General features: G+C 38.9%; 1 protein-coding gene and 1 long non-coding RNA gene across 2 annotated transcripts in view; one reads left to right on the forward strand and one right to left on the reverse strand.

The window, feature by feature from the left end:
- The window catches only part of c1qtnf4 (C1q and TNF related 4), an 87008-nt gene extending 62906 nt beyond the window's left edge, over nucleotides 1-24102 (forward strand). Inside the window, exons 2-3 of the mRNA XM_062030576.1 lie at nucleotides 8908-9271; nucleotides 21054-24102. Of these exons, the coding sequence (XP_061886560.1) occupies nucleotides 8908-9271; nucleotides 21054-21854 (1165 nt within the window). The 3' untranslated portion in view covers nucleotides 21855-24102. The remainder of the gene's footprint in view (nucleotides 1-8907; nucleotides 9272-21053) is intronic.
- Nucleotides 11012-11438, reverse strand: LOC133638215 (uncharacterized). The gene is made up of 3 exons (XR_009823598.1): nucleotides 11387-11438; nucleotides 11224-11310; nucleotides 11012-11128 (listed from the first exon to the last, which is right to left on the reverse strand). It is a non-coding gene; the product is annotated as an uncharacterized LOC133638215 (long non-coding RNA).
- Nucleotides 24103-25047: the final 945 nt, after the last annotated feature.

Consider the following 25047-nt stretch of genomic DNA (forward strand, 5'->3'; position numbering starts at 1 on the left):
TGATTACAAATGCACTGTGTTTAAAAGTTGCAAGTGATGAATGCTTAATTAGTGAAACAAAAAGAAAAGTAAAACTGCATCAATAATTGATTTTTAATGGAATTCTAGCTCCTAAATGGTAATCAAATCGTTAGGTGGCCAAAGATTCCCACCTCCAGTATGAATAGATGCTCTACATTTTCTATTTGATTACAATAACCACACAGCCCTGTGTTATGTGTTCCTATTAAAGTTAAGGAGCTATTTAGATATTTATATCATAACCTCAGTCTAGTAGTGATATGGTCTTATTTCCTAGTTCTATTACCTCCTCTAATTACTCCTACACTCCTCTGGACTTATTTACTTATTCAAAACATGGTATGAAGTATTTCATGTATTAAATCCTGTCTTGTTTCTGAAGCTTTATTGTTTTGTGATGATTAATGCACTGCTGCAGTCTGAGCACACAACTTTACTTACTTTAATTTTCCTATTTCCATTTAACTGCAATGCAAATTTATAATAATTCCCCCATAAAAATGTATAACGTGCCACTAATTATTTTATTGAAATCTATGTTCTCTTGTGGAATAACTGCCGAAGTTCCTACTTTATTATTTATAGTTTTATACACATGTGTATGTATGTTTACATATTCTGAATGCTATTCCTCAATATATTTTTCTATCTGATAATGCTTTAAACTTACAATTTGTTATAATTGCATATCCACGTCTGGGATGTCGTACATATGCCAGGAATTGGTATAATATTATAAATTAGATATGTTTTATACATCTCCAATTATCCATCCAAAACTCTTTTTTTTTTTCTTTTTTTTTCTCTGCATTTTAGTAGTACTTGATATCCCGCCACTATCCCCTTACATCTCGATCCAGTCCCAAATCAGACTATGCCTTACCGGCAAAAGATTCAAGTAAATACACTCACGGATCGTAGGCATGACAGGCGTGGCCACCACCAGTGCAGTTCTCTACACCAGTGGTCCCCAACCACCGGGCCGTGGCCCGGTACCGGGCCGCGCAAGAAATAAAAAATAAAAAAAATTATATATATATATATTTTTTTTTTAATTAAATCAACATAAAAAACAATATATACATATTGTGTACGTGTATGTCAATATAGATCAATACAGTCTGCAGGGATACAGTCCGTAAGCACACATGATTGTATTTCTTTATGAAAAAAAAAACGGTCCGTGGGACAAATTTTCAAGCGTTGACCGGTCCCCAGCTACAAAAAGGTTGGGGACCACTGCTCTACGCAACAAAGGGCTGGCCAAAACTCAGGCAAGACCCACCTTACAATGTTTCTGATTGGTTAATGTTGTGTGATGCTTTCATGGTTGGTTAGATTCAGGCTCGAGGGACTGATGAGATTGGTCAACTCAGTCAAGGCCTAATTCTATTACCAAGAAAAATAAAATATGGTGTAGTGAATGGGGAAATATATGCGTGAGAAATGGCAAGTGTTCAGTTCAGTTCAGTTTCAGTTTATTTCAAACATGCATACGATACAATGTAATGCATCACATATTTCCAGTTATTTCATTATAGCACGTCCGAAAAGGAGTAGGGAGAAGCTGAGCTTATTTAATCCGACCCCTTTTCATACCATAGCAATTGTATCCCATTTCCTTGTTCTCTGTAACAGAAGTGTGAACAAATAAATAATAAATAAATAATATACCATAGTAAGTAAATAAATATTAAATACATAAATAATCTTTACCTCCAAAAAAAAAAGGGTTCCAGTTGTTCATAAGGGGGATGGCGTGGTGCGTTCGGGAGAGTGGCCGTGCCAGCAACCTGGGGTTCCTGGTTCAATACCCACCTTCTACCAACTTCGTCACGTCCGTTGTGTCCTTGAGCAAGACACTTCACCCTTGCTCCTGATGGGTCGTGGTTAGGGCCTTGCATGGCAGCTCCCGCCATCAGTATGTGAATGTGTGTGTGAATGGGTGAATGTGGAAATAGTGTCAAAGCGCGACGAGTACCTTGAAGGTAGAAAAGCGCTATACAAGTTTTGGGGTGGGGGGGGTGTGGCCTGTGGGCCTGCTGCAGAACGGGGTGTGTCAGGACTGGCCCCAAAGACAGCGACAGGTGCGTAGATGGCCCAGGTGGGTCTTGTTACCTGTCGCTTTTATTAGCAGCAGCCGTGAGGAAACGAGTAGTTGGAGTTGGAGGTGCTGCTGAGAGACACGGACACAGAAAAGACACTGTGCTGAAAAGCAAAAGACTTTGAACCATTGAAGGAAAATAAAACAGTGTTATATCCTGAATTCCAGTCTGTGGTGGTCTGAAGAACCCACTGGAGGGCAACCTCTACACAAGTATAACCCATTTACCATATAATTCTTGTTCTGTGTACTTTGTAAACACTTGTGGTTTGAACAGTCTCTTAAACTGAATCATATTGGTGCTTTGTTTGATTTCTTTGGTTAATCCATTCCATAATTTAATTCCACATACAGATATGCTAAAGGATTTAAGTGTTGTACGAGCATACACATGTTTTAAATTACATTTTCCTCTAAGGTTATATTTCTCCTATGTTGTTGAGAAGAATTGTTGTACATTCATGGGTAGCAGGTTATAGTTTGCTTTGTACATAATTTTAGCTGTTTGCAAATGCACCAAATCGTTGAATTTCAATAATTGTGATTCAATAAATAAAGGGTTTGTATGTTCTCTATATCCAACATTATGTATTATTCTAATTGATCTTTTTGGTAACACAGTTAGTGAATGAAGCTCACATTTGTAGTTGTTTCCCCATATTTCTGCACAATAACTCCGATATGGTAACACTAGCGAGCAGTAGAGAATATGAAGTGATTTTTGGTCTAGAACATGTTTTGCTTTATTCATTATTGACGTGTTTGGTGTGAGAAAGGGTTAAATTGCATTACTGTCACACTCAAAGCATGACGCTTGGCAGCCCTGCTAATGGTTGTGCCACGAAAAAACAAGCTATGGGCCGGTAATGGCCCCCGGGCTGCACTTTGGACACTCCTGATTTAGAGTCTCCAATTAATTTAACTTACATGTGCATGACAATGCAAACGGCACAGGCGGTGAAAATGTCCTCCACACAAATTGGAACCCTCCTGACTGTGAGGTGAATATGCTACCTACTGTGCAGTTTCTTGTCACACATCTAAAGTAAAGTTGCAGAAACTACACTTTTTTAATGAAACTTTAATGAGGGAACGGATCAGAAAAGTCACTAATAGGCATACTTGCCAACCTTGAGACCTCCAATATCGGGAGGTCGGGGTGGGAGTGGGGGCGTGGTTGGGGCGGGGGGCGTGGTTAGGGGCGTGGTTAGGGGCGTGGTTAAGAGGAGAGTATATTTACAGCTAGAATTCACCAACTCAAGTATTTCATATATATATATATATATATATATATATATATATATATATATATATATATATATATATATATATATATGTTGGTGAATCTTTTGCAATTTGTTTAATGGACAATGGAGACTGCAAAGAAGAAAGTTGTAGGTGCGATCGGTGTATTAGCAGCAGACTACAGCAACACAACCAGGAGGTTGTGTTGTGTTTGAGCTGGATAGCAGACGCACTACCGTGAGTACAGCTTTGGCTTCCAAACATTTGATCGCTTGCCCGTACGTGCGTGTCGCTATGTGCATGTCACGTACGTAACTTTGGGGAAATATATGTTTCTTGCCGACTGATGGCGGCCGGGGTGTCGTCGAAAGCTACAACGCCCGCCGCCGCTCCGTAGCTAAGTTAGCTTCAATTGTCAAACTTCGCCAAGCTGGAAATTATTAACCGTGTATTTACATGTTTATGGTTTAATAGTATTGTTGATCTTCTGTCTATCCTTCCAGTCAGGGTTTTTTTAAATTTTGTTTCTATCTGCCTTTGAGCCTGATGCTATCACGTTAGCTCCGTAGCTAAAGTGCTTCGTCGATGTATTGACGTGGAGATAAAAGTCACTGTGAATGTCCATTTCCCGTTCTCGACTCTCATTTTCAAGAGGATATAGTATCCAAGGTGGTTTAAAATACAAATCCGTGATCCACAATAGAAAAAGGAGAGAGTGTGGAATCCAATGAGCCAGCTTGTACCTAATTTACGGTCAGAGCGAAAAAAGATACACCCTGCACTACACTCTAGTCCTTCACTCTAACGTTCCTCATCCACAAATCTTTCATCCTCGCTCAAATTAATGGGGTAATCGTCGCTTTCTCGGTCCGAATCTCTCTCGTTCCATTGTAAACAACGGGGAATTGTGAGGAATCCTTCCTCCTGTGACGTCACGCTACTTCCGGTACAGGCAAGGCTTTTTTTTAATCAGCTACCAAAAGTTGCGAACTTTATCGTCGTTGTTCTATACTAAATCCTTTCAGCAAAAATATGGCAATATCGCGAAATGATCAAGTATGACACATAGAATGAATCTGCTATTCCCGTTTAAATAAAAAAAATTCATTTCAGTAGGCCTTTAAAATGTTATTTGTAGAAATGTTCTTACTTTTAAGAGCTATTGACCTATTTTTAGTCATTGACTCTTTAGCAGGAGTGTCAAACTCATTTTAGATCGGGGGCCACATGGAGAAAAATCTACTCCCAAGTGGGCCGGACTGGTAAAATCACGGCACGATAACTTAAAAATAAAGACAACTTCAGACTGTTTTCTTTGTTTAAAAATAGAACAAGCACAAATGTACAAATCATAATGTTGTTGGGGTTTGTTTTTTTTACACTTACATGTTGCGGTTAATTATTTGTCGTTATTTATATTTTCTGAATAAATTATGTGATAATGTTCATCAGTCAACTCATTGGTGTCAATTTTCAATCTATCAAGATAAAAAAATTGTCTCAAAATCAAATTACAGGGTTTTATTTATGTAGTTTGATCATTTTCCTTGACTGATGTACTAACATCATGTAGTTTATTTTGTACATATGTAGTATCATCTACAAAGATACAAAGAATTGCTATTGCGACATCCAGTGGACACATTTAGAACAGCTGTTCCATTCATTAAAAAAATTCAGGTTAATTTTTATTCTTAGCAAACTCATCCCGCGGGCCGGATGAATCCTGTTCGCGGGCCTGTTCCGGCCCTCAGGCCGTACGTTTGACACCACTGCTCTATAGCATAATCTTAATTTTTGCATTAATAATGACATTTTATCTAGTCTATTTAAAAAAATTTAAATTCGAGAAAATAACTATTTAAATAAGATATTTTGGTTTTCCTCACATAGAAAATCTTGTTTAAAGATTCCACAACATCCCGAGGATGCTTTATTTAAGAACTGTAAGTATCGCTCGTTTTTCCAGAAATAAATACTTATTTCTATCTTAAAAGTCTTGCAAATTTCTAGATATACAAATCCTAATTTAGGATGTTTTATCAAGTAAAATTAACTAGCTGCATGGACAGATAATTTCTCTAGTTTTTTGTGTTTTTTTCCTAAAATCTAGTCTTTTTGGCTTATATTTATTCAGCCCTTTGTGCAGTGCACAAATGTGTTACAATTTTTTATAATTTTTCAAACAATTAAACATATGGGTTGTAAAAAAAAACAAAAGAAACAAGCACACTTTTCTATCTGATATAAAGTATTTTAGATATTCAGCTTGCTTTTCTCACATTTAGAAAATGTTCTTAACATTTGAGGTATACAATAAATGGTGAATATGAATTTAATGTAAATGTTCATCAAAATGTCAAATATAAAATAAATGTTGGATCAAAATTTTAAATCTAATTCTCAATATTAAATATACTGTAAAAGTTTAATCTAAATTGTATATCTTAATATAAAAATGGCAAATCTAAATGTTAAATATAAATGTTGAATCTAAATGTCTTGCTAAGTGCAAATATTTCACCATTTTCTCGCATCTCGGCCCACACAAACACGCCTTCACCTCTGACAGCTGGTGGCGCAAATGCGGATGTGCAAAGCCAATGAGGACTTTTAGCAATTAACTTTTATATTCTTTAACATTTAGATGTGAATTGAACACTTAGAATTTAATTTAACATTTACCATTTAGACACTTATATTTAACATACATATATAACATTTGATACTTTATTCAACATATACTGTATACAGGGTTGTACGGTGCACCGGTACTAATAAAATAATTATAATAATGATATTGTAACAAATTGCTACCATTTTCTCGCATCTCGGCCCACACAAACACGCCTTCACCACGCCAATGAGGACTTTTAGCAATTAACTTTTATATTTTTTAACATTTAGATTTGAATGGAACACTTACAATTTAATTTAACATTTACCATTTAGACACTTATATTTAACGTACATATAACATTCAATATTTACAGTATATTTAACATGTACTGTATATAGGGTTGAATGGTGCACCGGTACTAATAAAGTAATTATAATAATATTGTAACAAATTGCTACAATTTGTGGGGGTTTTTTAACACGTGTGTTTTACCTGCTACATGGCTTATATCTGTACATTTATCCATAGTTTTGTTTTTAGTACTTACTAATAATCTTATTTTTCTTAAAGCACAGACCAGGAGTGGAAACCATGAATCATGCATAATTTAATATGTCATATATTCTAACCTAATCCTTGATTACGGCAGATTATATGTAACATGGAAAACTGTAAATTGTTCTTTCAGTCCAACAGGAAGAACCCAATGTGTTTAATGTCCTTTAAATTATATTTTAACCTTCTAAAATTGTTCTTTGAGTGCAATAGGAAACATGTTTATTGAATTGTAAGATTTTATGTTAAAATAAAGCCAATATTGACATTGTTTGTAGTTCCCTTCATTTTGAAAAGTATCGAAAAGTATCAATATACATTCTGGTATATTATTGGTATCGGGACAACTCCAACTGTATATAACATTTAAATTTAGATATACAATTTTACATTAAAATTCACCATACCTGCAATGTGAAGACAAGCCAAATGTGGGAAAATTCAGCTAAATATTTAAAATATACCAGCTAGAAAAGTGTGATTTGTCATAACGACGTGGACTATGGGGTGCTTGTTTTCCCGAGATGCAAGTAAAGTTGGATCGGACATGGCTTGGAGGTAAATACATGATTTTATTTTAACACTAACAAAAGGTACAAACAAAAAGTGCGCTCAAGGCGGAGATAAACTTGGCTAAGAAACAAAAACTACCACAAAGGCAAATCAATGGACAATAAACAAAAACTTACTTGGAACATAAAAATAGAAAAAACTCACTTGGCATGGAACTATGGTAGCATGGGTAACATTAAAGATTAAAGATTAAAGTACCAATGATTGTCACACACACACTAGATGTGGTGAAATTTGTCCTCTGCATTTGACCCATCCGGGTAGCAGAAGTCAAACAGAGTTAATGTCGCCAGGCCGACAAACAGAAAAAGACAGGCTTAAATAACAGTGACATGATTGGTGACAGGTGTGTGAGTCCAAATGTGGAACAGGTGAAACTAATGGGTAACCATGGAAACAAAACAAGGGAGTGAAAAAGCAGGAACTAAGTGACCAAAACCAAACAGGACATGACTAAAACAAAACATGATCACACAGACATGGCAGATTGAAATGTTACATTCAGCACCCCATACAAAGAAACAACAAAAATATGATATTAATATGTTTAGACTCACAAATGAAGAAAGGCAATGATTTATTTTGCCAGCAGAAGCAAGGGGGAAAAAAATATAGTAAACGTTTTTTTTTAATTCTGATTTTTTTCCCCCAAAAATTATACATTTACTGAAATTGGAAAATATATTTGAAAATAACAAACCTCCATTTGGACAATCTGATCAACTGGAAGCCACAGTTACTGATCAGATGCCGTTTAAAGAGATTTAATATTAGTGTTGGTTGGATGTCTGACATGAATATAAAGCTAAACCTCAAAGGCAATACATGTGTATAATAGATGAAGGGTGAAGTTGAAATTTTGCTTAAACTATACTGTATGCCTTTTCTAAAAATTTAAATAGCTCAGCATTCATACACATATCAGTATTCATGAATATAGTGCATTTAGATTTTTTAAAGCAGGTTTTTTGGTTGCCTGGCAACAGATATATTGCAGATAGTAGTTCACAGCCTTTACGACTCAAGCTTTCAATGCAGCAGCAGAGCACTTTACAGCCACCTACAAACTAGTTAGAGCAGTTGTATAGTAGTAGAAGTTTTGTGTAGTTTTGTGTTTTTACAAGTAATAGGGCTGTCTTCCACTAAGGTTTTTTACTGTCAAATCAGATTTTTTTTTGTTTGCATTAGGGTTGTTACTCTTACAACAACCCACGATTCGATTCCAATTCTTGGGTTGACAATTTGATTTAATTAAATTTGTGAAACAATACAAAAAAAATGCCATTGTAAGTTAATAATACCAGCACAGAGACTCGTAAACGTGTTAACATATTAGCTGGCTTCATTACATTACGATAGCTTGTACAAATATGAATGAAAACCGTCCTAAGGACATAAAACATGGGACAATTTAGTAAGTATAAACCGATTTAGTTATATTGTAAAACTTAAAAACGCGGCTTGGAGTGATGAAAAATCCATAGTAGTAGTGACGCTGAAAGCGGCTAGAAGAAAAGAAGAGCACTGCAGCGCCTGCAGTGATCAACCTCGTCCAAAAGATGGCGCCATAGCTCAAACAATAACACACCTCTTCGGTGTGTGCCTGTTTTTCTTTTTTTAAACTATTTGCAAAAAAAAAGTCCATTTAATAGCTGCACTGTTTTATAAGCCGCAGGGTTCAAAGCGTAGGAAAAAAATAGCTTTTAATCCGGTATTCATGGTAACTTAAGTGTTGTTGATCACATGCACAATGATTTGACTCATTTTCTGATTTTGTCCATTTCTCTAGAGACAAGATGCTGCTCCCAGCGAGCATGCTGATTGGCCTACTATGTCTGAGCAATGCAGGCGTGGTGATGAGTTTTGCTCGTCTGCTGGACAACGCTGAACTACGGTCGGCTTTCTCGGTGGCACGAACCAACAGTATGGAAGGTGGGCCCAAGATGACCGTGACCTTCGACGCAGTCTATGTCAATATCGGCGAGGACTTCAACCCAAAGACAGGCTTGTTCCACTGCCGAATCCCAGGGGCTTACTACTTCTCCTTCACGGTGGGAAAGTTCCCCCACAAAGACTTGTCCGTGATGCTGATGAAAAATAGGAACGAGGTGCAAGCTATTGTGTATGAGGAGAATGCCGGCGAGGAGAAAAAGGTAGGTCAACTCTGCGTTACTGCAGCAGCGTTCTTGTGTAGTATACAAAGCCCACTGTAGCATTCAACAACAATGGCAACTCCCCAAGAGAGAGGAAACATGTACACACACACACACAAACACACACCCACACACAAAGTAATCAATACACATTACCAGTTACATGAAAAAATAATGCCTGCTTTGCTTTACTTTTGGATTACATACATCACCTGGAATGTGACTATCGACATTACTGTAATGCATTACATTACTGTATTACAGACAAATTTTATCGGATAACTAACGCAACATTGGAAATTGTATTTCACTTTTACAGCTGGTTGTTGGGCTACCACAGATTGGTTTACTGTCAATCAAAATGTAAAACTAAATTATTGCTATATATTAACACTTAAGTCAATCACACTACCAATATTTTGGTACCGGTACCAAAATTATTTAGATACTTTTCGGTAGTTTTCGATACTTTTCTAAGTAAAGCGGAACACAAAAAATTGCATTATTGGCTTTATTTTAACAAAAAATCTGAGGGTACATTAAACATATGTTTCTTATTGCAAGTTTGTCCTTAAATAAAATAGTGAACATACAAGACAACTTGTACAGCAAGCAAAGGCTCCTAATTTAGTCTGCTGACATATGCAGTAACATATTGTGTCATTTATCATTCTATTATTTTGTCAACATTGTTAAGGACAAGGGGTAGAAAATGAATGATTAATCTACTTGTTCATTTACTGTCAATATCTGCTTAATTTCTCTTTTAACATGTTCTATCTACACTTCTGTTAAAATGTAATAATCACTTATTCTTCTGTTGTTTGATACTTTACATTAGTTTTGGATGATACCACAATTTAGGTATCAATCCAAAACCAAGTAGTTACAGCATCAAAAATTGGTCATATTCAAAGTCCTCATGTAACCAGGGACATATTTCCTGAGTTTATAAACATAATATACATTTTTAAAGAACGAAAAAAGATGTTGTGATGCCAAAAAATATCGACGTAATCATAGTAGTATCGACTTGATACGCTCCTGTACTCGGTATCATTACAGTGGATGTCAGGTGTAGATCCACCCATGGCGTTTGTTTACATTTCGACGCCAGTGAGCTACGATGTGTAGTGAAGCATGTTTAGCTATTCCTCGTCCTACAGGGATGATACTTGTAAGAAACATACTTTATTTATCGCCATGGAGGCGAGGATTAGTGATTTAGAAGTAGCTACAACACTGCCGACTGCGGCTGAACTTTAGCCGCTAGCTAGCTAGCCATGTCTTAAAGCACCTCTTCCGGTGGGCGTTTCAGTGTTGTAACTTCACCTTTATCGTTTTTTAAGTCAAAATGCGTCTGGTTTCAACTTTTCTGTCTACACATCTTGTCCGCTTGTAAGTACTCCGTGATTGTGCGCTGCCGAACATGCTCGTTTGTTCGTAAACCAGCAATGACACGACGTGACGACGACAGGGGCGCGGTACTTTTCAGAGGCCGTATAGTACCGAATATGATTCATTGGTATTGCGGTACTATATTAAAACCGGTATACCGTACAACCCTACTATACACAGAACACACTCAAAACTTAAAATACAGTAATAAAAAGATGGAATGGAAGAATTAAAGCTGCCACATTTATTGTGATACTTCGAAGGTGCTTGCATTCGTAAGATCCACGGTCATTTTGACCCGCCCTGTGCATCTTTCATGACTTAATGCTTGAACAGAAATTGCACTTTTACAATTTTGCCAATCATCCACAATCCTTAAGTGAGACAAGTGCCATGGCTCAGTCAATAGTAGATCCCTTGATGCAGAGACATGAGGCAAGGTAGCTAAAAGTGCAGTACCTATAATAATCCAAACAAAAGGTAACGGGCCAAAAATGCACACCATAAAATAAACATTGTCCAAAAAAATAATGAGATGGGGCAAAAGTACACACCATAAAATCTAGTCCACAATGAGGCGATCGGCTAGACTAGAGAATGGCCAGGACACACTGGGAATGTTCAGTTTAAACTCTCAACCTCTGGGGAGGACAACAAAAAAATGGGGGTTAGAGTTTAAACATTGAATAAATAAAATAAAAACAAATCAAAACTGACCCGCGGCATAAGCGTGGGAGCTAGGTATGAATTGTGGACGGCACAGGAAGCAATTCACCAGCAAGGACAAGCTGTCAGTGCCCTGCCTAAATAGCCCAGTGACAAATTAGGACCAGGTGTGTCCAATTAGGCCATCCTCCGCCGAGGAAGGGAGCACTGAGGAGGAGAAACAAAAGACAACAGTGGGGACAAAATAATAGGGAAGGCAGGCGAGCAACAGAAACATAACAAGAACACATGTTCCTTTCTATGCATTCTCAATAGTAAAAAACTGCTAGCATGAGGTAGCTAACAATACAGGTAAGGGGAATTCACCCTCTAAAAAAAAGGTTAAAAAAAAACTAACTCCAACGTTTTATAGTTATGCTGTAATTATATATGTGATGGAGTAACAGGCAAGGATTCCATAGCAATATAACGCTACTTTCGCCAACAACAATAGCATGGCTTTAACTTTAACTTTAACTTTAACTTTAGAGAGCGCATGTTGTGTTTGCTACTGCTAATGTTGGCAGACTTTGTGAGAGCCAGCGACGACTAGTTTGGGTCAAATGATGATCCAGAACCGTATCTTTTTGAGCCTGAATATGTGGAGGATGAGCTACAGTTTTTTAGAAGCTGGATGCTATAGTGAAACACTAAGCCATCATGTCGCACTATTGCTAAACTAAATACGAACTTAGTTAAACGGTGACTTACTATGGCCGCTCTCACTGGAATGCCAACTGGTGAGATGGTTGTATCTTTCAGCACAAGACTTGTGCTCTTTGTTTTAGCTGGTGAATTCAGCATAATCTTTGGGTGAAAAATGCTGGGAGCAAACGAGCGTCTTGCCGAGCCTGGTGATGTTGTCTAGTTAAGTTGAGAGCCGGTGTTCACTGCTACGGTCTTTCCAAATGTTGTGTTGGTTAGTTGGTTGTGGAACATCTAAGTGTAAAACTTTTCTAAGCTCAAAGGTGATTCAGCAGCAGTAGCAGAAGCAGTTTGAGCAAGACGCTGTGTCACTACGCCAGAAAAGTAGTTCCTCGGATTTAGCTCCTACGATAACAATGTCGCTATGCTTTTGTTAATATGTACAGGTCATTGCATGTTTGTAGAGTAATGTTGGCATTTTTTAAGAGAGCTTTATAGGCAAAATAGGGGAATCCCCATTACATGCATTGTTAGCCGCCTCGTGCTAGCCCTTTTTTACTCTTTTGATTGCACAGAAAAGGGAAAGAAATGTGTTTTTTTCTTACATAAGGATTGTGGACGACGGGCAGAATTTTTTTTTTAAATGCAGTTTTCCTTTTAATATATGTAACATCCAGATACTTTTGTACTTTTTCTCCTTGCAAGTGTAGAAAGTGTGGTCAACCGGATAAAATGAAAAGCTAACTTTGGTTGATCATTTAAATCAGGCCCGCAGCTTGTTTTTTACACAGACAAAATACATTTTTGATTAAGAAAAATGGAATCAGCCCAATTTGCCCCAAAAATGGGGCCCGAAAACCAAAATTGTGTTGACCTGTGCGTCTTCTACATGGTGTTTTTAGAGCATATGTACAATTTTCTTGCTAAAGCCCTATAAGGTAATGATGATACTATTATAAATACATAAAAATACTATTAAGAATTGATTGAACAACAATGCATTGTTTTTTGTTACGTTTCATTGTTTGTATGCAGACACTACAGGCCTCTCTATTAAGGTAAGGCAGGCGCTCAAATGGAAAATGGGCGTATGAAGCGCAAAGGTAAAACGTTGAGGTGCAAAGCAAAATAATCCAGTTCCGAAAAGCATTCTGATTGGCAACCAGGGACAGGTGTTCCCTGATTGCCAAGCAGGTACAGGTGACGGAGCCAGACTAATTAGAGTGGTAGCAAATGGAGGCAAACAGAATGTGGACCGAAAAATAAGCGTGCTTGACTGGAAATAATACAAATACAAAAAACTGATAATAAGTGTCGGGTGAGATCATGACATATTTTAGGGTTTTGAATGTACAAAAAAGTACAAAGCGGCCCCTGCAGATTTAAACTTTTGGACACCCCTGATAGAAAACATTTTATTATTAAGAGTCTATATCACACCTTGGCAAATTAAGGCCCGGGGGCTGCATGCGGCCCGTTAAGCTTTTCAATCTGGCCCGCCGGACATACCTAATTATTATTTTTTTTATCTTTAAGATGGAAACTGTAACTGCCATTATGATGTGCAGTGGTGTTTATAAATTAACATAAGTCTTGAACTACACAAAGTATTTCAATGGTTGCAATCTGCGCTTTTGTATGATATACTAGTTACTATGGTCATCTAAGTCACAACAGATCTGACGAGGCACCAAGCAGTGTGGGTGGGGAACGTTTCCACAGAGTGTTTCCAGAGCAGCTAGCCTGAAATGCAGGTGTCCGGGACAGACGCAGAAGGAGATTTTTACAACAAAGTTCTAAAGCTTAGTGATATGTCAGATATATGAGATCGTAGGTGGGGTTTTTTTTTTACCATTCGTGTTCATATTTCTGTATTTGTTGCATTTTTTTTGCGTTTTGCTTGATTGTAAAATATTTCGATCAAGAGGGGGTGTGACGTTCATATGTTGTCAATATTCAGTATTTTATCGTTCATAGGTAATATTGTAAATCCCACATTCTTTATTTTCATGTACATTCTGGGTGTCTCATTCAGTAAAAAAATGTAAAATTACATTCCGTTTTTTAAGGCGGTTTGTCATAACGGTTTTAGCATTCAATCAGACATTATTGTGAGGTTTTGTATTAGGGTTCCTAAAAATAGGACCCACGCACACATACACACATACTGTACAGCAGATTTTCACAGCTTACACATATATATTTATATATACATATATATATTTCTCCAAATTTGGCCCCACAAATCAAAATAATTGCCCAGGTCTGGTCTATATGGATCCACCTCAACACATTCAGCTTTTTTGATGATAACTGGCTTGTATATTCGCCACTAAACCTTTGAAATACGCTCACACCTGCACTGCTAAAGGTAAACAAACAGCAACCATATTGAGTGTTTGCCATCCATCTGGGAAGCTCAAGGCGTTGAGGTCACAGATTATAACCCCGCAGTAGGGAGGAGGACGTCCGGGCATGCATCCAATGATGATTTCTTCACTTCTCTTCTCCTCAGAGCATATTTTACGGTTGGGAGTCGTAAAAAAAGGCAGAAAATTAAGCAAAAAGAACAATAGAGACGGTGACTACGGTTTACTTTGCCTTTGTATTCTTTCACCGCTGGCACGTAACACGGTCTTTTTCTTTTTGTACAGTATTAATAAAAAGTGCGTATGTAACCACTAAATTCCGTAACAATTTAATGTACTCTAAATGCTGTATTTATGTTAGTGATGGGACGAAATGTAGCGAGGCTTCGGGGCGTGTGTCGAGTACTGAAAGGGGCGTTTTCCGCAAAGCGTGTATCGAGGCTTGCCTCATGTAGGGGAGGAGCAGGAAATTACGACGTGTGAAGCCTCGCTACAGGGCTGTACCACGTGACCGCTTCGGGACAAGGTTCAGATTTTGCTTGGAGATTCGACAACTCATAAACCACTCAAGCTACATTGAAAATGTAGGCCTTTCAGAGTTGTGGTCGGCACGAAATCTTGATAGAGAATAAAAATATTTTTTTCAAATGCCAATAGAATCAAAGGATGAGGGCAAACTTAATCCAAACAGGTTACCGCTTTAAATATAAATAGCTAACCAATATCATGGGCCTCAGCAGGCTTTAGGCGGTTTAGTGGTGTGCCGGTATATGAGTCTTTTGACATCGATCGCATCAAAGGTTCACCAATGTGAAGGTGTGTTAAAGGCCTACTGAAACCCACTAGTACCGACCACGCAGTCTGATAGTTTATATATCAATGATGAAATCTTAACATTGCAACACATGTCAATACGGGTTAACTTATAAAGTGCAATTTTAAATTTCTCGGGAAATATCCGGCTGAAAACATCTAGGTATGATGACGTTTGCGCTTGACGTCACGGATTGAACGGAAGTATTGGGACACCATTGTGGCCAGCTATTAAGTCGTCTGTTTTCATCGCAAAATTGTGTTGGTGAATCTTTTGCAATTTGTTTAATGAACAATGAAGACCGCAAAGAAGAAAGCTGTAGGTGGGATCGGTGTATTAGCGGCTGGCTACAGCAACACAACCAGGAGGACTTTAAGTTGGATAGCAGACGCGCTACTGTGAGTACAGCTTTGGCTTCCAAACATTTGATCGCTTGCCCGTACGTGCGTGCCTCTATGTGCATGTCACGTACGTAACTTTGGGGGAATATATGTGCTGTATGAACTTTACGGAGGTGAACGGTACTTTGGGCTGTGGGATTGAGTGTGTTGTGCAGGTGTTTGATTTGTATTGGTGGGTTATATGGACGGGAGGGGGGAGGTGTTTGTTATGCGGATTACTTTGTGGCATATTAAATATAAGCCTGGTTGTGTTGTGGCTAATAGAGTATATATATGTCTTGTGTTTATTTACTGTTGTAGTCATTCCCAGCTAAATATCAGGTCCCACCCGCCTCTCACAGCATCTTCCCTATCTGAATCGCTTCCACTGCCCTCTAATCCTTCACTCTCACTTTCCTCATCCACAAATATTTTATCCTCACTCAAATTAATGGGGTAATCGTCGCTTTCTCGGTCCGAATCGCTCTCGCTGCTGCTGGCCATGATTGTAAACAATGTGCAGATGTGAGGAGCTCCACAACCTGTGACGTCACGCTACTTCCGGTACAGGCAAGGCTTTTTTATCAGCGACCAAAAGTTGCGAACTTTATCGTCGATGTTCTCTACTAAATCCTTTCAGCAAAAATATGGCAATATCGCGAAATGATCAAGTATGACACATAGAATGGACCTGCTATCCCCGTTTAAATAAGAACATTTCATTTCAGTAGGCCTTTAAGGGTGAAGCAGGAGTCGAAAATGAAGTGCATCAAAATGTTGGCCTGCCAAAAGCTAGTCAACTTGATTGTCGCGGCAAAGATACTGTAGCGCCGACATTAGCACCCATGTTGTTGGCAGCGTTCAACCCTAACCTGGAAACACAAGTCCTGTCTGGTATCTATCTTAATCAATCGCCACAACATAATAATCAAAAATAAGACAAAAACTGCACTGTAATACTGTATTACATATAACCTAAAATGCAGTGGTGTGCCGTCAGGGCCAGCGAGGCCTTCTATGCTGGCCAAACATAACCAGAAATCATGATCATGGTTAAAGATACAATTATTTTTTTATTTACTTTCCCTAAATATCTAAAAGTATTCATATTCTCTTCATGTCATATTATGCTCCTTCCAGTGCTGTTGTTTTTAGTTTTAGTTTGTATCCAATCAGAATTCAGCTAGCTTATGTTGCCATGCTGTCGCCAATACGGGCGTTTGTGCACTGTAAGCGAACGGGGACATACAGATGATAGACAGTTGCGATAGCCAATCAGATCACGAGTTGTTGTCAGTAAGGCCTTCTAGATGGCCTCACGTTGAACGTGACATTTACGTGTCCTGTGATTGGATACTCGTTGGGACCGTTAGCGGATTAATTTCAGAACACATAGAGTTGAGAGACAGTTGGGATAGCCAATCAGATCACAAGTTGTTGACAGTAGCCTATCTAAGTAACCTGATGTTAACGAGACTGTGATTGGATACTCACTTGTCATTCCAAAGTGAGTATCCAATCACAAGTTTCAATTTAGCAGGAAGCGGGAAGTGTTGTGCCGTAGCTAGAACGTTGATTAAGTGGCATATATATATTTGCAAGGCCATTTTCAAGAAGGATATTTAAAAAGAAACTACATCTAGTGATACGATGTCGGCCAACTCCGGAAGCTAGCTCAGCTGTTCTGGCGATGAAATTTCTACTCAAATAAGCAGACGACAAGGGGTACCACTGGCATATACAGCGTCGAATAGTGTTACAAATTGTGAGTTCACATATTTTATTTTTTCACTTTTAGTATGTTTTTCTGCAATTTTAATTTTGACAGTACCACATAAGATATGTTTTAATTGCTGATGCGTTTTAATTTATTTTTAAATGCACCAGAAAAGAACCTGTTTTGTACACTGTTGAGGTCATTCAATGCGCAGTAGTGCGTAAATGTGTTCCTGTATATAGTATTTATCCAGCAATGGTCATGTGGTGACATCAATTATGGTATTTTGAGAGGTAATCGTTGAAGTCGGACATCACTGAAGGCCTAGGTGGGAAACGTAAGGCTAAGATGTTAGTAAGACTTAAAGGTGATGTTTGCAACTTGTTCACAAACCAAAAAATCCAACAAGAACATGACCGGCTAGCTTATGTTACCTTTAGTGGTTTAACAGAACATCCAGCCATCCATCCATTTTCTACCGCTTGTCCCTTTCGGGGTTGCGGGGAGTGCTGGAGCCTATCTTAGCTGCATTCGGGCGGAAGGTGGGGTACACCCTAGACAAGTCGCCACCTCATCACAGGGCCAACACAGATAGACAGAGAACATAAATATTTTTAAAATATCCATAGTTTTAAAAATGTACCGTATATTGAATGAAAAAAACACTTCCGGTCAAAGACATTGTTGGAGGTTGAGGCTTGTCACTCATACTGTCGCTTCGCTTGGATAGCGTGCCCATATACAAAGGCAGTCTAAGAGAAGCAATGGAGGATTTGCAGTCATGTTGTTGTTATGACAGAATATACAAACAAGGAACATTAGCTATCCAAATCGCTATTATAAGCTAACAAAACACAAAGCTAAAATATGTTACGTATGTACATAGTGTGCGTCATTACATCTAAAGAGCCGTAAGTGGTTTTAAGTATAATACTTAAAACACATTGGAGAAGTTAGTGCCCATTTGGCATCTGTGTAAAGGTTGCAGACACCCCCTTTAATTGAACACTTAATTTAGGTAAAAAATACGTAAAATACGAAAAAGGTATTTATTTCTTTTAAATCTGCAACGTGGTGAAGCCGCGATATTTGAAGCGTGACGTAGCGAGCAAAGACTGTACTAGAAAACACATCAGACACATTAGTACCATCACTTTCCTTTAAAACGTCCCTGGTCTTCTTATGTCAAAACTCTTGAGTAGAGCCATGTGTTCTTAGTTTTATGGCAGGCCTGGGAAAATATTTTGATTTGGGGGCCAAATTTAGAGAAAAAAATGTGTCTGGGGGCCGGTATATCTGATTTTTAGGAACAGTAATACAAAGACTCACAATAATGTGTGAGGTTTGCTCAGTGGCCTTGTGGTTAGAGTGTCAGCCCTGAGATTGGTGGGTCGTGAGTTCAAACTAGAGATGTCCGATAATGGCTTTTTTGCCGATATCCGATATTCCGACATTGTCCAACTCTTAATTACCGATTCCAAAATCAACCGATACCGATATATACAGTCGTGGAATTAACACATTATTATGCCTAATTTTGTTGTGATGCCCCGCTGGATGCATTAAACAATGTAACAAGGTTTTCCAAAATAAATCAACTCAAGTTATGGAAGAAAGTGCCAACATGGCACTGCCATATGTATTATTGAAGTCACAAAGTGCATTATTTTTTTTAACAATTCTCAAAACAGCAGCTTGGAATTTGGGACATGCTCTCCCTGAGATAATCCTGATACCCACTACAACTTTGGGAAATACTATACTTTGACTTTCACAAAGTGATTTTTTTTTTTTAACATGCCTCAAAACAACAGCTACAAAAACAATGAAGGCACACAGCTTCAGTCCAGAGTGTACTAGATGATAATAAAGTAAACAATAACATAGTCCTCATTTAGTGCAAGACTGCCTGGCATACTGTATAACAGGAAATTATAAACTGAGCTCAATCTGCCCTGCTCTAACGTATTTGTATGAGTAACACAAATGTGCTGCATGCTAGTGGTGAGTGCTTGAAGTGGCCTACCAGTCAGCCAGAGCTTCTGAAATGCTGCTTTGAGACAGAGCACCTCCGTTCACTGCAAGCTGCAAAGTGTGCGCCATGCAGGGCAGACTAGCCACACCAAACTCCACCGTAGCTTTTGCCATACTGCGTGCGTTGTCCCAGACCACAACGTGAGTTTTTCGCCTTGGGGTGTTTTTTGTTGTATTTTTGTTTTTTAACTGTCTTTAAGCGACAACTGTGTGGTACTACTTTTTTTCCGTGTTTGCTTTTCATCCATCTTCCGCTTGTATTCATCGTGTATCTCCTTATGATCCTTGAAGAGGTGGGAGATCTAATTGCTCGTATTAAAGGAAGACGTCTTGGTTCCTCCTCGCATAACAAACTTTTTGCAGTCATTGCAAATTGCCAGTTTTTTATCCGTCAGACACACTTTAAAATAATCCCAAACCATAGACATGGTGTCGTTAGTCAGTCACTGAGCGAGCTCGCTTGTTAGCCAGGCTACAGCACCGGCAAAAACACACTCTTGTTGTTGTTATGCTCCGCTCGCGGCAGTTTGATGAGGTCATCAAGCGTCGCCAGAAAACCTCTCATGCTGCAGTCGTACTGCAACTCCTGTGTTGTGTGTGGGAGAGGGGAGAGGGGAGGGGCTGCTGACTGGGAGACGCAACTGCTCTGTACTTCTCCCTACGTCTGTGTACCGCTCCGTACAGCGGCGTTTTAAAAAGTCATTAATTTTACTTTTTGAAACCGATACCGATCATTTCCGATATTACATTTTAAAGCATTTATCGGCCGATACGGACATCTCTAGTTCAAACCCCAGCCGAGTCATACCAAAGACCATAAAAATGGGACCCATTACCTCCCTGCTTGGCACTCAGCATCAAGGGTTGGAATTGGGGGTTAAATCACCAAAATGGTTCCCGAGCACGGCCACTGCTGCTGCTCACTGCTCCTCTCACCTCCCAGGGGGTGGAACAAGGGGATGAGTCAAATGCAGAGAATAATTTCACCACACCTAGTGTGTGTGTGATTATCAGTGGTACTTTAACTTTAACTTTAATAATTGAATGCTAAAAATGTTATGACAGACCGCCTTAAAAATAGAACGGAATTTTATTTTTTTTTACTGACTGAGACACCCAGAATATACATGAAAATAAAGAATGTGGGATTTACAATGTTAACTATGAACGATAAAGCACTGAATATTAACAACATATGAATGTCACACCCCCTCTCGATCGTCATATTTTACAATCAAGCGAAACGCAACAAACAGCCAAATATGAACGCAATGGAGAAAATAAAAAAATGAAAAATCTGATATATCACTAAGCTTTAGAACTTTGTTGTAAAAATCTCCTTCCGCATCTGTTCCTGACACCCAGGCTGGCCGCTCTGGAAACACTCTGTGGAAACGTTCCCCACCCACACTGCTTGGTGCCTCATCTTAGATGCTGTGACTTAGATTACCATAGTCACTAGTATATCATGCAAAAGCGCAGATTCCAACCATTGAAATACTTTGTATAGTTCAAGACTTACGGTAATTTGAAAACATCACTGCACATCATAATGGCAGCTACAGTTTCGCTCTTAAAGATCTAAAAAATGTCCCCCGGCCATAATTTGCCGAGGTCTGGTTTATGGGGTTGTGTTCTGGTGGACAGTGGAAACAACGGTTGCTACAGTCCAGATTCCTTAATCTAAAGTCAATGTAAAACCTGCTTGCATTCCTTACAGGTACAGAGCCAGAGTGTTATGCTGCAACTGGAGTTTGGTGACACTATTTGGCTGCGTCTTCATGGCGATCCTCGTTATGCCCTCTATAGCAACACTGGACACTACACCACCTTCAATGGTTACCTCGTCTACCCCGACACCTACGACTACCAGACACACCAGCAGCAGCACCATCTTGCTTACAAACCACAGCAACTCCAGCAGGACAATGTACCGCTGTGGAATGATAACCAAGCCAAAGTAGACGTTGGGTCTGAACTGAGGAACCCGATGGGTGAGAAGGGGCTGCAACGTCTGGAGGATGACGAGGAGGAGGAGGCTGATCCACGATCTGCATTCTCAGCTGGCCGCACTCAGAGTATAATCGGAGTAAATCAAGTAGGAGTGCCACAGCACCAGCCAGTCAGCTTTGACACTGCATTCGTGAACATCGGGGAGGACTTCAACGTGACCGAGGGGATGTTCACCTGTCGCATTCCTGGCGCCTACTACTTCTCCTTCAACGTAGGCAAGCTTCCGCAGAAGACTCTCTCCGTCAAGCTGATGAAGAACCACCTCGAAGTGCAGGCAATGATCTACGACGACAGTCACGGAGAGAAAGCGCTGCAGAGTCAGAGTTTGATGCTGTCGTTGAAACCAGGCGACACCGTGTGGTTGTACTCCCACCAGAGAGATGGTTTCGGAGCTTACAGCAACCATGCCAAATACATCACCTTCACCGGCTTCCTTGTGTACCCAGAAATGTCTCCTATGACTAAAATTAATGTTACGAGTCAGTCACAAACAGATAAGAAGCCCTAGTCGCCACATCTTGGCTACAGACTAAATGTTGATGGTGGAATTCATGCAAACTGGTGGGCATGAATGATTCTACATGGTTCTTCCACGCATCCACTTCATATGAATGTCTTTGTAATGTCACTGAGACCTTGCACTGAGTGAGAATTCAATGCCTAGTTACTTCAATTCCAGCAAAAGAAATCCCCAAATGTGACCTAATCCTTTCTGATCAAACTCAAACATTGGTTTGCTATCACTGTTTAACGACGATATTAGGAATCCAAGCTATCTGTGCACTTCTGTGTCAGTTGACCTCACACCCAAATTAAACAGCACAGCTGAATTAGGTTTGAACTCTAGTTCAACATCATTAAAGGGAAACTGCACTTGTTTTGGAATTTTGACTTTCATTCACAATCTTTATGTTAGACAATAACACAAATGTTTTTCTTTTTTTATGCATTCTAACTAGCAAATAAAAGTGAGCAAAAGTTTGCTTACAATGGAGCCTAGAAGAGTCAACAAAGTGCTCTAAAAAACATTCAAACACTTCCATCATCATTTTAAATACATGCTGTTAGTACATATGTGATGTAGTGACAGGCACATTCATAATAGCATTTAATATTTAGGTATTATACTAATTTTAAGCATACGGCGGTGCATCATCACTGATTACTATTCACTGCAAACTGACTTCATAACAGCCAAAAAACATAACTAATAATCACGTACTGTACAATGTCGGCTGTCACCGTAGTGCCGACTGATGGGATGTTGATATATTCCAATTTAGATGACTAATAATCCTTGCAAAGAAACCTAGCGTCATTTAATATATTTCTCACCATTCCCGGGTCTAAAGTTGATGACAAAGTTGATCAATTTGCCAGATTATGCCTTCATCCTTCTACTATCAAGGTGAGAGGCATTATTTATGATCTACAATAAACTTTCAAGAGCTCCCAGGAGAAAAAGCAGCTCACCAGCTTATGATGTCAATATGTCAGCACAAGCTAGTTACCTCTCTGATCACGGCGCCGCTAAGAATAGATTGTCTGCGTTAGCGCTTATGATAACAATATCACCAATACTATGTTAATATTCAGGTCACGAATGGCAAAGGGAGTATTGTTGGTGCTTTTTGGATGATTATCTATTGTGTTTTATGAGGACCTCCCATTGACTCCATTGTACACTGACTTTTAGTTATGTGTTAGAATGCATAAAAAAAAAATATATCGGTCTTCTTGTCTCTCATAACGAGTGTGAACAGTGTGTAGCAGAATTTTAACGAGCCTAAGTGTCCCTCAGCATCATAAATAAGTAGGGAGAAGATGTTCACTGTAGTTATAGCATTCCATTATATCCATTTGTGGTCTGCATATGGTGTTTTTAGCTTGTATGTAGTGGTCATCTTTTTCATTCAACATTCAAAGACTTCAAAGAGTCTTTATAATCAATTTTCTGCCTCAACTAAAGTCCAAAAGACTATGTGAACTGTGTGTTTGCTGTTGACAAAATGGCTCTTTGTCTTTCTCATGAAGCGAGACACAGGGGCAGCAGAGGATAAAAATAACATATTTTTTTAGGGAAAAGTTCCAACTCTATATTCATCCTAAGGGTGTTATTGACCACACGGCATCTCCGAGCCTGCATGATTGTGCACCATAATTAGATTTCAAATCCAGGCAGCGTTTAATTTATTTCCTAAGTTAGGGAACAGAAAGGGGGAAATTGAATTTCCTCTTCAAGGCCACTTTAATATGCATGTCGGTTTCATTTCACACCACGGGGAGAAATTGGAAATTGTGATGACCCTCGACTTTATGATATGACTTTCATTTTCTGAGAAGTACAATGCGAAATGTCGCTTTTCTTTGATTAAACATTTTCCGGTGTCAACGGTATGCTAAAGTAATTCTGCTTTAGGGGAGAACAGTTTCAGTGGACCAAAATGTCGACGTTTTAACAGTAAAACAAAATAATATATATTACACAGACAGTATTTCTAAGCGACTAAACTATAAGCGCAGATTCTAAAAAGTTACATTTAGCGTCAGGCGGGGAAGGAAATGAAATGAGTCTGCAGTAACTGCCATCGAAAACGTTACCCGTTTGAGATTTCCTATGTTTGCGCAGGAAACCAGTTTCCAGGAAGGAGTGGCAGTTTTGACGAAGGTTGACGCTACAGCTGAAACTATCAGAGGTAACAGAACACCTTTATTTCAATATATATATATATATATTTGTATGAACACAAGAAATAGCTAGCTATTACTCAAAGAATACATGATGGACGCATTTGAAAACAGTTTTCAAAATAAATGTCACATTTCGTTCATGTGGTTGGATGGATGGATGGATGGATGGATGGTTGAATCAATATTTACTAAGGACAAAAACATTTGGCCTTTCAAGTAAAATTTCAGCATGAACATATATTTAGAATTACCATAACCTTTATAAGTGAATTTCAATTAATCTCTAGGTTTTCGAGTTCACATGTCCAACTGTGCCACTACTTTTTTTTCCACTACTGTCCAAGTTAACGCGTCAATGCATATGATTAATCTCACATACATAATGGCATTAATTATGTATAAACGTAGATTCATTGTAAAATTTGTTTTTGACAGCAAATGCTCCTGACCTGTTCAGTGGCCTTGTGGTTAGAGTGTCCACCCAGAGACTGGAAGGTCGTAAGTTCAAACCCTGATTCATACCAAAGTCATACCAAAGACTATAAAAATGAGACCCATTGCCTCTCTGCTTGGCACTCAGCATCAAGGGTTGGAATTGGGGGTTAAATCACCAAATGATTCCCGAGCGTGGTCACCGCTGCTGCTCACTGCTCCCCTCACCTGCCAGGGGGTAAACATGGGGATGGGTCAAATGCAGAGGATAATTTCACCACACCTGGTGTGTGTGTGACTATCGTTGGGACTTTTACTTTTTAACTTTAACTTTACCTTAACCTTACTGAAAGGCGGTTCTGGTTGTTACAAAGGTCAATGCATACGTTAGTACAAAGATAACTGAGGAGACCCTACTTGGTGTGTTTGCTGGCAAAATTGGCTTCAAAATACTCCACGAGCGGAATTAAGATCTGTGTTTCCTAACCTTAGGGCCTAGGGCCGCTAGCGTCCCTTATAAGTCTGCCAGAAATATATTTCTTAGCTGTGGTCAGTATGGCCTGCAGTGGTACTTTGTT

This window comes from Entelurus aequoreus, linkage group LG02 (assembly GCF_033978785.1).
Source record: "Entelurus aequoreus isolate RoL-2023_Sb linkage group LG02, RoL_Eaeq_v1.1, whole genome shotgun sequence".
In the NCBI taxonomy this organism is placed as follows: domain Eukaryota; kingdom Metazoa; phylum Chordata; class Actinopteri; order Syngnathiformes; family Syngnathidae; genus Entelurus; species Entelurus aequoreus.